The following is a 12149-nucleotide window of genomic DNA, read 5'->3' as shown; positions in this document are numbered from 1 at the left end:
AGGATCACGGCACCACATCCAGAAATGTATTTCAAACGTGCTGTTATTTAAACCATAGTGCAAGTACAAACGGTAGAGGACGGTCTACGCATTTTGGCTCTCAATCAATCAATCAATCAATCAAAGCACTTATATAGCGCACTACTCACCCGGAGGGTCTCAAGGCGCTAGGGGAGGGAGGGTCCGCTACTGCTCGAACAGCCAAGTCTTGAGCTGCTTCCTGAAGGCAAGGTGGTACTGGGTCAGGCGGAGGTGGGTCCGGAGGGGGTTCCAAGTCTTGGCAGCCAGGTAAGAGAAGGACCTTCCTCCTGTTGTCGTTCTTCGGATGCGGGGGACGGCGGCGAGGGCGTGGCCGGTCGATCAAAGCTGGCGTGTGGGGGCGTAGAAGTTGAGGCGGCTGTTGAGGTATCCTAAGCCTTGGTTGTGTAGGGCTTTGTGTGCGTGGGTGAGGAGACGGAAGGTGATTCTCTTGTTGACCGGGAGCCAGTGCAGATCTCTCAGGTGTCCGGAGATGTGGCTGCGACGGGGGATGTCCAGGATGAGTCGTGCGGAGGCGTTCTGGATGCGTTGGAGTCTTTTTTGAAGTTTGGCTGTGGTTCCGGCGTAGAGGGAGTTGCCGTAGTCCAGACGGCTGGTGACGAGGGCCTGGGTGACCGTCTTCCTGGTCTCAGTGGGGATCCACCGGAAGATCTTATGTAGCATGCGCAGGATGTTGAAGCACGACGAGGAGACGGCGTTGACTTGTCTGGTCATGGAGAGGGAGGATTCCAGGATGAAGCCCAGGTTGCGTGCGTGGTCTGTTGGTTTGGGTGCGTTGCCCAGGGCGGGGGGCCACCAGGAGTCGTCCCAGGCGGAGGGTGAAGATCCCAGGATGAGGACTTCCGTCTTGTCCGAGTTCAGTTTCAGGCGGCTGTTCATCATCCACTTGGCTACGTCTGTCATCCCTTCGTGTAGGTTGGCTCTGGCGGTGGCGGGGTCGTTGGTGAGGGAGAGGATCAGCTGGGTGTCGTCGGCGTAGGAGATGATGTTGAGGTTCTGTTGGCGTGCGATGGCTGCGAGGGGGCTCATGTAGACGTTGAAGAGGGTTGGGCTGAGCGAGGAGCCTTGAGGAATGCCGCAGATGACTTCGGTGGCTTCTGATCTGAACGGGGGGAGGCGGACTCTCTGTGTCCTTCCGGCGAGGAACGAGATGATCCATTCCAGTGCCTTCTCCTGGATTCCGACGTTGCTGAGGCGTCGCAAGAGGGTACGGTGGCAGACAGTGTCGAAGGCCGCGGAGAGGTCTAGGAGGATGAGGGCCGCTGTTTCTCCGTTGTCGAGCAGGGCTCGGATGTCGTCGGTGGCTGCGATCAGGGCGGTCTCGGTGCTGTGATTGGCCCGGAAGCCAGACTGCGAGAGGTCGAGGGATCCGTTCGTCTCGAGGAAGGCGGCCAGCTGCTTGTTGACGGTCTTCTCGATGACATTTGCAGGAAACGGGAGCAGCGAGATGGGGCGGTAGTTCTTGAGGTCAGTGGGGTCGGCTGATGGCTTCTTTAGTAGAGCGCTGAGTTCGGCGTGCTTCCAGCTCTCCGGGAAGGTAGCGGTGTCGAAGGAGGTGTTGATGATGTCCCGCAGGTGGGATGCGATGACAGCGTCGGCCTTGTTGAAGACGTGGTGAGGGCAGGGGTCGGTCGGGGATCCGGAGTGGATGGAGTTCATTGTGCGGATGGTGTCTTCGGTGCTGATCGGGGTCCAGGCGCGGAGGGTGGTGGTGGGGGGCGGTGGTTTAGTTGTGGCATGCGTCGGTTGAGTGCTGAAGCTGTTGTGTATGTCCGCGATCTTGTTGTGGAAGTAGGAGGCGAGGGAGTTGCAGAGGTCTTGCGAAGGGGTGATGTCGTTGTTTCCGGCGTTGGGATTGGAGAGCTCTTTAACGATGTTGAAGAGTTCCTTGCTGTTGTGTGCGTTGTTGTCCAGTCGCTCCTTGAATGCAGTTTTCTTGGTGGCGTGGATCAGTTGGTGGTGTTTTCGGATGGCGAGCTTGAGGGCAGTCATGTTGTTCGGTGTTGGGTCTCTTTGCGCCAGGCTTTCTCGAGTGCTCGGCAGTTCTTCTTGGAGCTCTTGAGTTCGTCGGTGAACCATGGGGCTTTCTTGCTGCCGGGTCTGCTAGGCGGGGTCTTCAGAGGGGCGAGGTCGTCTGCGCAGTTGCTGATCCATTTCGCGAGGTTGGTGGCCGCCTGGCTTGGGTTCGTTGCGCTGGTGGGAGGGTTCATGCTCAGGGAAATCACGAGCTGGTCGGCTGTGATCTTGTTCCAGCTTCTGCGTGCAACCTGTTGCTGGTGGTGGTTGATCGTGGTCCTTCTGAAGCTGAAGTGGACGCAGCTGTGGTCCGTCCAGTGGAGTCCGGTGGCGTGGCTGAAGGTGACGTCCTTGCTGGATGAGAACACGGGGTTAAGTGTGTGTCCGGCTTAGTGGGTGGGGGTGGCCACCAGCTGCTTAAAACCGAGGTTGGCGAGGTTGTCCAGCAGGGTGGTGGTGTTGCGGTCGTTGTTGTTCTCCAGGTGGAAGTTAAGGTCCCCGAGGAGGATGTAGTCAGCGGAGAGGAGGGCGTGCGGGCTGATGAAGTCGGCAATGTCTTCGCTGAATTGTGTGCGTGGTCCCGGGGGTCTGTAGATGAGGGTGCCTCTGAGGGTGGTCTTGGGGTTGATGTGGATCTGGAAGTGCAGGTGTTCGGCGGGTGCGAGGGTGTCGTCGGTGTTGGTCATGATGCGGATGGTGTTCCTGTGGATGTTGGCGATGCCTCCTCCTGTCTGGTTGACGTTGTCCCTCCGGATGATCTTGTAGCCGTCCGGGATGGCTATGGCGATGTCAGGCGCTGAGGAGGCGTTCATCCAGGTTTCCGTGAGGAAGGCGACGTCTGGGGCTGTGGTGTCGAGCAGGTTCCAGAGCTCGACGGCGTGTCTGTGGATGGAGCGGGTGTTGAGCAGGATGCACTTGAGGTGGTTGCTGCTGGTGCTCGGCTTGGTCGGTGCTGGTGTAGTGCAGGTCCGGGAGCAGGTGAACTTGCAGGAGTGGCAGCAGTAGGGCCCGTGGGTGCATCTCGGGGTGGCTCGATAGCAGCCTGGGATTCGACCGGCGTTGAGTGCGTAGAGTTCGGTGGAGTCGTAGGTCCGGCGGGTGGGCTGGTGTCTGCGAGAGCCAGGGGTCCTGGCACTGGGCGAGGTCCAGGCGCGGACGGGTGCAGACGGGCTTACCATTGGCGCGCCTTCGGCGCGCTTAGGGCGTGCCCGCTGCGCGTCAACGCTGCACGTTTGCCACTCTGCCATATGTGGAGAGTGGGGGGGGGGCGGAGCGAGGGAGGAGCAGCTGGGAGGCGGGAGCGGGCGGCGAATGGGAAGGGAGATAGAGGGAAGGGGGGCGGGACCGCAGGGGGGCAGCGGCGGGGAGCGGGCGGGAAACGCGACCGGGGCTGGAGGGGAACAACGAGAGAGAAAAACAAAAATCAGAGGGCACAACAAGCGGACAGCATAGAAGGTAAAAAATGCACAAAACAAGATACTTAGAGCTGGGGGCAACGCAGGTAGTAAACGATGGGGAAAACAAACGGGGGCAACGCTGACACAAGCAACGTTGATTACCGCAGCGCAGCAGAGGAACTACCGCTCCAGCAGACCAGGAGCACGGCTGCGGGCAGTGGCGGCAATCGGCAGGGTTGGAACCTGGGCTCACTCGCAGAGAGTGTGCGCGGTGCGTGGGGTGACCGGCCCAGTAGAGCCTTCTACTGGACCATAGAGTCCTAGCGACTAGAGTGTCTCTTTTAAAGTGCTCAGTGCAATTACCCACATTCCTTTCTATTAGAAAACAGAGTAGACTTTATATAATCCTGATTAAACATCTTTGAATGTGGCAATCTACCTTTCTTCACTAAGACAGTTGTTTTATAATTATTAGTTGATGTGCAAAAAAAACAAAAAAATATATATATTTATTTTTCTGCTGTCTGAGACCCGTATTAATTAGTTACCTTGTCCCTAAAAGTAGAGAAAGGTTTAAGGGGAAAAATATCCCCGGGTCCCAGTCCACATGCATGATTAAGTTGTTAACATGATGGGTAATCATTTTTATACTGCCACAAAATTCCCATTCTCCCCTATGATCTCCATGATTTTGTACATGCTGTGATGTTGTTCTTCACATATATATAATCCCTTTCAATAAGGTACATAATTGATACAAGGTGGCTGGTGCAAAATCCATCAGATGTAAAGTACAATGGTAAAAATTTTAAGAAACCAATCTGTTTTTGTATTTTTCAAATTATCTCTAAAAAGCGGTCAAGTAGAGGTTTAGCCATGTGTTGATAAAGTGACTAGTGCATTAATTTTAATGTTCATCATTAAGAACAATTAATTGTATAGTACATTAAACTCTTGACCCCTACAAGATAACAATTTTCAATTCATTTGCAAAAAGTGCCTTTGTAAGTCATAAAATATACCGTAAAAAAGTTGATTAAATATCTAAAATCAGCAGTAAAGATAGTCATTTTACAGTGTTCATGTGAGTAGAGGCAGTGTACCATGTGTTCAGACTTCGCTGGTTTTCCTAGTTTTCAAATAGATGAGCCGCAGATGGGCCAATGATTCATAGTGTGTACCAAAACTAATCTTCATCTGTTGTGTCCCATACAGTTAGTAATTCTTTTGATAGCTTCTCATGCGAGGTCCTACCATTGAGTTCTAATGTTCTTCACTGATAGTGATAGAGATGAACCTCCTTTCATTTTTCAACCTACTCTTTCTTCCACTACAGATGGATATGTAATTCTTCATTTAAATTATGGCCAAATCGGCTTCCGGTGCCAATCGCTAGAATTAATCTTGACTCTGTTCTGTGTAGATTGAGGGTTCTTATTACAACAACATGAAAAAGGGGCCTCCCGAATGATAAAGAACAAGCAAATGGATTCAACCAAACACCCACAGAAAATCAATTATATTTTAGATTTTTAATTTTTTTTATGTATATGGTCATTTTGAATAAAGCTTTGATAACAAAACACACAAGAAATTCATCATGTTCAGTGACTTCAAATACATAGAAATTTCATAAAATGATACAAAAGACAAAAAGGAACATCAGCCCAAAGGGTAAATAGAACAACAAAAAACATGACATGCAATTCAGTCATTCAATCAAGCAACCATAAGCTACCTATCATACAATGCATACATCCATACTCAATCAAAACATCATTTCATCATACATCAGAGGATTCTGTCTCCACCTCTTTCTTTTGGTTTCACAATTTTGATCCGAGTGTACTTTAAAAGCTGTCAATCACTTGAATGGAAATTGTGAAAGTGTTTAGTCATGGGGTAAGTGAAGTCTTTGTTTTTAATGGCTCGTAAATGTTGTAAGACTTATTGATGGTACTTCCTACATATTGTTTTCTGCAGGGACATTCTAACAGGTATACCACAAACTTTGATTCACATGTTATATGATCCTCAATATGTTCAGTTTGGACATTTTTAAGTTGATAAAATGTCAGATTTTGACCATGTTTGCATGCTCTACATTAAGAGCATTTCCAGAAACCTGGAGTATTCACCCGAGATGATGTGGTTAATCTTTTCAGTTCTAGAAGACTTTGTGTTAACATGTCTGCCCAGGATGCTGTTTTCCTGTACGTGATATTTGATTGAGAAGACAATATCCTTTGCCTGTTCCATCAAGCATTAATATACCCCAGTTCTTACGGATGATGTTCTTTAGTTCTCTGCTTTGATCATTAAAATCAATGATTAGTCGGGTAATGCTGTCATCTTTTCTTCTTCTTTCTGGATTTTCATTGTTGGATCGTAAGAGATCTGCACTTGCTTTCAAGGTGTCTCTGGCTTTTGCATTTTCAATTACACCAAGGGGATATCCTTGTTCTAAAAAATGGCTGCTCATTTAGTTTATTTGGGAGTTCAGATCTGATGTTTCAGAGCAGATTCTCTTCGCTTGCAACACCTCTCTATAGGGTATGCCCTATTTTAGAATTTGCGGATTCCCACTGTTGTCATGCAGGATGCTATCGCATGAAGTGGGTTTCCTGTGCATTTTAGTGCATATCCTATGGCCTTGAATAAAAACTTCCACATCTAAAAATGCACCTATCGTAGATTTGAAAGATAGATTGTATTTATTTACAATGAGTGAGTTTATGAAGTCTTGAAGGTCAGTGTGGTCACCCTCCCATGCAATAAAGAGGTCATCAATGAATCTTGACTAAAATTTGATTTTTCCGGATTTCTCAATTTTCAGTACTTCCGTTTCCTATACAGCCATGGGTAGGTTAGCGTATGTTGGCGCAAAAGATATATATAAATATATATATTACAAGGCAGACAGAATTACACAGTGCCATCACACCACAGGCACTACAATGAACATGTTGTTACCATGCATTCCATTACAACGCAAGTCGTTACAATGAATTGCTTTAGGGAATCCACCACCTTCTCTACTGTAGCACAGACTGGAGTTGGAATAGTAAAATATGATATTCCAAAATCCAGCGCCTCCCTAAGGCAAGTCATTGTAAAGACTTTGCGTTGTAATGGAATGCCCACATTGTAAATGCATGAGTTATAAAAGCATGTGTGAATACGTCATACATCCATATATTTATAAATAACCCTGGGCGAAGCACTACGCTACGCTCGCGTAGTTGGCGAAGTTTGCGTAACTTCGCACTACGCGAGCTGCACGTAGCACAGTGCGAACATGCGTAGTGCAGCGTAGCGTAGTGCAGCAGTAATTTTTTGCTTGTTCGCGGTCCTCAATGTCATGTTCGCGACCGCGAGCAAGCAAAATGACATCCCGGCGAGATTCTCAACGCGGGGAGGTCAAGTTTCTCATTGCGAGTGGTTGCGCATGCTCACGACCGCTCGCAATGAGAAACTACCAGTTCGCGTTGAGAAAGCTGCCGCTCGAGTAAAAATCTAATCGAGCAGCAGAAAACTACAGCTCGCACTGTGCAAGATGCCGTTTTCAATGATTGCACAGTGCTGGATGCTTGTCCGCACTGTGCAATCATTGAAAACGCATCTTGCACAGTGCGAACATGCTACTACGCAGCTCGCGTAGTGCTACGTGAAGTTCGCGTAGTGCGAAGTGCACTTCGCGTAGCTTCGCGTAGCGCTACTTCGCGAACTACGCCCCCCCTTATTTATAAACAAACATTTTGTATGTATTTAACAATATTAGTGTGAAGCGATATTTTATTTTTGATATTTTTCTACTTGCTATTAGAAGTACACGGACACCATATTTCAGAAACAATATTTTTGACAACTATTTTGTTTACAACAATATTGTGTCAGTGATCGCCTGATGAAGAGTCTGACAATGTTTTCCCTCAAGGTGATTTCAAGTCTTCGCAGCCGAAGCCACCTTGTGAGAAAATCCCCCTCCACTGTGGGAGCCTTCTTTGAATATGAGGGACTTTCTTCCACAAGTGTGGTAGGTTCAGGGACCCGGCTAAACGAGAGGATTGAATGTCTGTCATTGTAAATTTAAAGAAGGGCCAAAATGATAAAATAAGAAAAGAGAGTTGTTCTCCTACCTGAAACATATATTTGATGGTACAGACACAGTAGCAGCAATGTGGGGAGTTGTGGCAGACACAGGAGTGCCATCATTCTGTGAAGAGGAAAACAAATCCCACAAGTTACTCATAGAGATAACAGTGAGGAACAAAACATTGCAGTGATTGAAATAGCTGCACTTCTCACTAAGGTTTGTGTGCAGAAGACTGAAATATTTGATAAGAGTTGTTGTGCTTATACTTCACAATGGGATGCAGGTATGCGTACCAAAGTAATCTTTACAATAAACGTTTATTCATTCATAAAATTTACAAAATCAAAAATATGACATTATTTTATGCAATGTCTTAACAATTTAACAAAATGTACAGAGAAGAAGGAAATGTGTTCATAACAGATGAAGTTATGCCTAGTACACAGCTCACCAATAAGCTACTAACTACACTTCTAGTGTTTTGCTTGAACAGATATCACTTCACTGTGACTCTTCGCAATAACTATGATCTAAACTGTGTATTGATTACAATTCAACAATACCAATATTTACAAGGTAAAGTTCCTCTCCAATGGGCCCATGTTCAACTCTTTAGCCATACATCCAACTTTGTGCAGGCATATTGATCTTTATCAAGCAAAATCCTCAAATTATCAGTTTATTTCACTGTGCATACTGCACATACTATATATAAACATTCTCTCCAGTTCCGCAAAGTTCAGCAATCGGTCCTACAGGTCAATGTTTGTTACATCGATCTATTCACAAAACTGTATAATACTTTCATCTGTCACCTCTGCCCCAACTCCAATCGCTCCACCCAGCTAGGCATTCATAGAAAATAATTGGGAAATATAAACTACTTATTTCAATAGCAAGTTACTGAGACCAGGTGCCTCATTCATGAGAAATGACGCATCGCTGCGTGAAAGCAGCGATGCATGACTTCTCAGTGCGTACTCCTTGCGGCATACCTGATGCGTCATATTTAATGTATGACGCATCATGTCGCAAGAAGTTACAGATACGTCAGTATTTCTGACGTATCTGTAAGCGCAAAAGTCACGCATTGCTAGAATGTGTCACAAAAGTGACGCAACTCCATCAATGCGTCCTTTCACATGGGGAAAGCCCCATGTGAAAGGGCTTGCATCAGTCTTACTCCTGCAGCGAGGCAGGCGCAAGATTTTGACGCAACAGCGTCCTAAAAGTGACGCAGTGAAATCTCATAGATTTCACTGCATCACTATTACGATGCTTTTTGCGGGGGGACGCAGGTATAATGTAGCGCAGGGGTTTACAAAGTGACGCATCTGCTTAGATGCGTCACTTTGTAAATAGTGCGCAACAGGAGGCATCTGTTACGCCGCCAATGCGTCACAAAAAGTGACGCATCGGAAGCGCAAAACTGACGCATGGACTCATAAATGAGGCCCCTGGAGTATAAACCTAAAGAATGTCACTTTCTCCTTTGTTATAAATATGTCCTTTTCTGGGCAAAACCAGCCATATACCATATGCTCTGATAAAAATCGATGGGTAAAGTAGCTGGAGTCGGACCAACATCTTGTTCATGTTCATGGATCATACTGAAGCTTTACATCCACTGCACTTGAAGAAGACCACTGCACCCATCTCTGGTGTAGGGCATGGGCATTAGGAATGCTTCCCTCGGCGGCTACTTCTAGTGCCTGTTATGGGAGAAACAACAATGATTCCCCTGTGCCAAAGGATGCTCCTTCAAAATAGCTGTTTGCACAGCTGCAAGGATTTTTTCAATGGAAGTAAAACATGCTTAGGCTAAGGAATACTTGTGAGACTTATGAGCAATGGGGGACGGTCTGTCCTTCGTCCTAAGTCACATAGGTGTATCTATAGTGACTGGGTAAGACTATGATAACTAGGTTGGTTTTGTTATTCATAGTTTGAACATTTTTTGTCTCAAGCATATCTTCCTGTAGAGCACGCAATTATTTGTATAGCTGTCAACTATATTTTTAAATATAGGTTTTAATTTTAAGCTATTTCTAATTATTCATTTAATTGTTAACAGTCATTTCTGGTGTTGAAGCAGGCGGTAAGGTCCCAGGTCCAGCGGGCTCATAGACTTCATGTCTCTACACCACAAATAGCTCAATCAAACTTCCTGCACCCTTGCCCTATCCTTATTTTTGTTGGCAAATTTTTCTTGAGGCTGGGAATTTTCTTTAAAGCTCGTCCTGCAGCACCTATAACAATTTCCATGTCCATTTATGTTCGATTCGATTTGCGCAAAGTTACAATGGACAGGAGTTGGAAGCTGTGTCCCCTAATAGATCCGCTGACGGCAGTAGGTGCACAAATAATTCTACAGGGACCTACGCGACTCAAGTTTATCAAGAACCGATGATCACAATTTTTTTATGTGGAATCAGGGACACTTAGGAAATATGGAGTAAAATATGGTCAGACGGTTATAGAAAGATCCTTCCTCAACAGGTTGGGTTATGGTTGCTAATAAGAGCTATTTTATGCAAGTCATTAAAGCAACCTTATTAGCATGTTTCCGTTACCTGAAAGTTACCATCATTGACCAAGGATTATATCCCCGATCTTCACCCCCAACCTAGGTCATTATAAGCAACCACACATTCAAGAATAATCCACAGTGTCCCTGTTGCTTGGAGATAAAGGGTCTCGGTCATGGGACCGACATAAACCCGGTCGACGGTCCCGACTGCCTTTCAAATAAGATCATACAAACACCACACACTTACATACACAGCCACCTTCCATCTCAGAACCCACCTATCTGCCATCAATCATGTACAGTGCTTTACTGCATTCCTGCTAGAGTCACACAAACACCTCACACTCACATATACAGCCACCTCCCATCTCTGAACCCATATATCTGCATTCAATCATGTACAGTCCTTCACTGCTTTCTGCTAGAGACACACAAACACCACACACTCACATACACAGCCACCTCCCATCTCAGAACCCAACTAAGTGCCTCCAATCATGTACAATCCTCCACTGCCTTTCTGCGAGAGTCACACAAACACCACACACTCACATACACAGCCACCTCCCATCTCAGCACCACCTCCCTGCCTTCAATCATGTACAGTGCTCCACTGCCTTATAGCTAGAGTCACACAAGCACCACACACTCACATACACAGCCACTTCCCATCTCATCACCACTTTCCTGCCTTCCATCATGAACATTGCATCACTGCCTTTCGAATAGGATCACACAAACACCACACACTCACATACACAGCCACCTCCAACTCAGAACCACCTCACTTGCTTCAATCATGGTCAGCGTTCCACTGCCTTTCAAATAGGATCACACAAACACCACACACTTATATACCCAGCCACCTCCCATTTTATAACCCACCTATCTGCCTTCAATCATGTACAGTGCCTCACTGCCTTTCTCCTAGAGTCACACAAACACCACACACTTGTATACACAACCACCTCCCATCTCAGAACCACCTCCCTACCTTCAATCATGTACACTGCCTTTCTGCTAGAGTCACACAAACAACACACACATAAATACACAAACGACACACTTACATACAAAATCATCTCCCATCTCAGAACCCACCAATCTGCCTTCAATTATATACAGAGCATCACTGCCTTTCTGCTAAAGTCACACAAACACAACCCACTCACATACACAGCAACCTCCCATCTCAGCACAACCTCCCTGCCTTCAATCATGTACAGTGCTCCACTGCCTTTGAGATAGGTTCACAAAAACACCACATACTGACATACACAGGCACCTCCCATCTCAGAACGACCTCACTCCCTTCAATTATGTACAGTGCTCCACTGCCTTTCTGCTAGTCACACAAACACCACACACTTACATCCACAGCCACCTCCCCTCTCAGAACCCACTTATCTGCCATCAATCATGTATAGTGATTCACTGCCTTTCTGCTAGAGTCACACAAATATCACACACTCACATACACAGCCACCTCCCATCTCAGCACCACCTCCCTGCCTTCAGTCATGTACAGTGCTCCACTGCCTTTGAGATAGGTTCACAAAAACAACATGGGCCTTATTTATGAAGGACTTGCGCCGCCGGTGCGTCACTTTTAACATGGGAAAAAGTGACCCACCGGTGGCGCAAGTCCTTCATAAATAAGGCCCCATATGCTTACATACACAGCCACCTCCCATCTCAGAACCCAGCTATCTGCCTTCAACCATGTACAGTCTTCCACTGTCTTTCTGCTAGAGTCACACAAACACCACGCACTTGTATACACAACCACCTCCCATATCAGAACCACTTAGCTGTCTTACATCATGTAGAGTGCTTCACAGCCTTTCTACGAGAGTCACACAAACACCACACAATTACATACACAGCCACCCCCCATCTCAGCACCACCTCACTGCCTTCCATCATGTACATTGCTACACTGCCTTCCGGATAGGATCACACAAACACAACACACTTGTATACACAACCACCTCCCATCTCAGAACCACCTACCTTTCTTTCATCATGTACAGTGCTTTACTGCCTTTCTGCTAGAGTCACACAAACACCA

The 12149-nt window shown here is 46.8% G+C and overlaps 1 protein-coding gene across 10 annotated transcripts in view; it reads right to left on the bottom strand.

Annotated features, from left to right (window-relative positions):
- The window catches only part of LOC147710070 (butyrophilin subfamily 3 member A3-like), a 662391-nt gene that overhangs the window by 624923 nt on the left and 25319 nt on the right, over positions 1–12149 (bottom strand). For all 10 annotated transcript variants that reach the window (XM_086920761.1, XM_086920762.1, XM_086920765.1 and 7 more), the window contains exon 2: positions 7592–7668. In XM_086920761.1, coding sequence (XP_086776887.1) covers positions 7592–7667 — 76 coding nt within the window. In that variant the 5' untranslated portion in view covers position 7668. The remainder of the gene's footprint in view (positions 1–7591; positions 7669–12149) is intronic.

The sequence above is a fragment of the Lissotriton vulgaris genome, chromosome 5 (genome assembly GCF_964263255.1).
Source record: "Lissotriton vulgaris chromosome 5, aLisVul1.2, whole genome shotgun sequence".
Lineage (NCBI taxonomy): Eukaryota > Metazoa > Chordata > Amphibia > Caudata > Salamandridae > Lissotriton > Lissotriton vulgaris.
The sequence above is the reverse complement of the archived record's forward strand: the minus strand, read 5'-3'. Positions and strand labels throughout refer to the sequence as shown.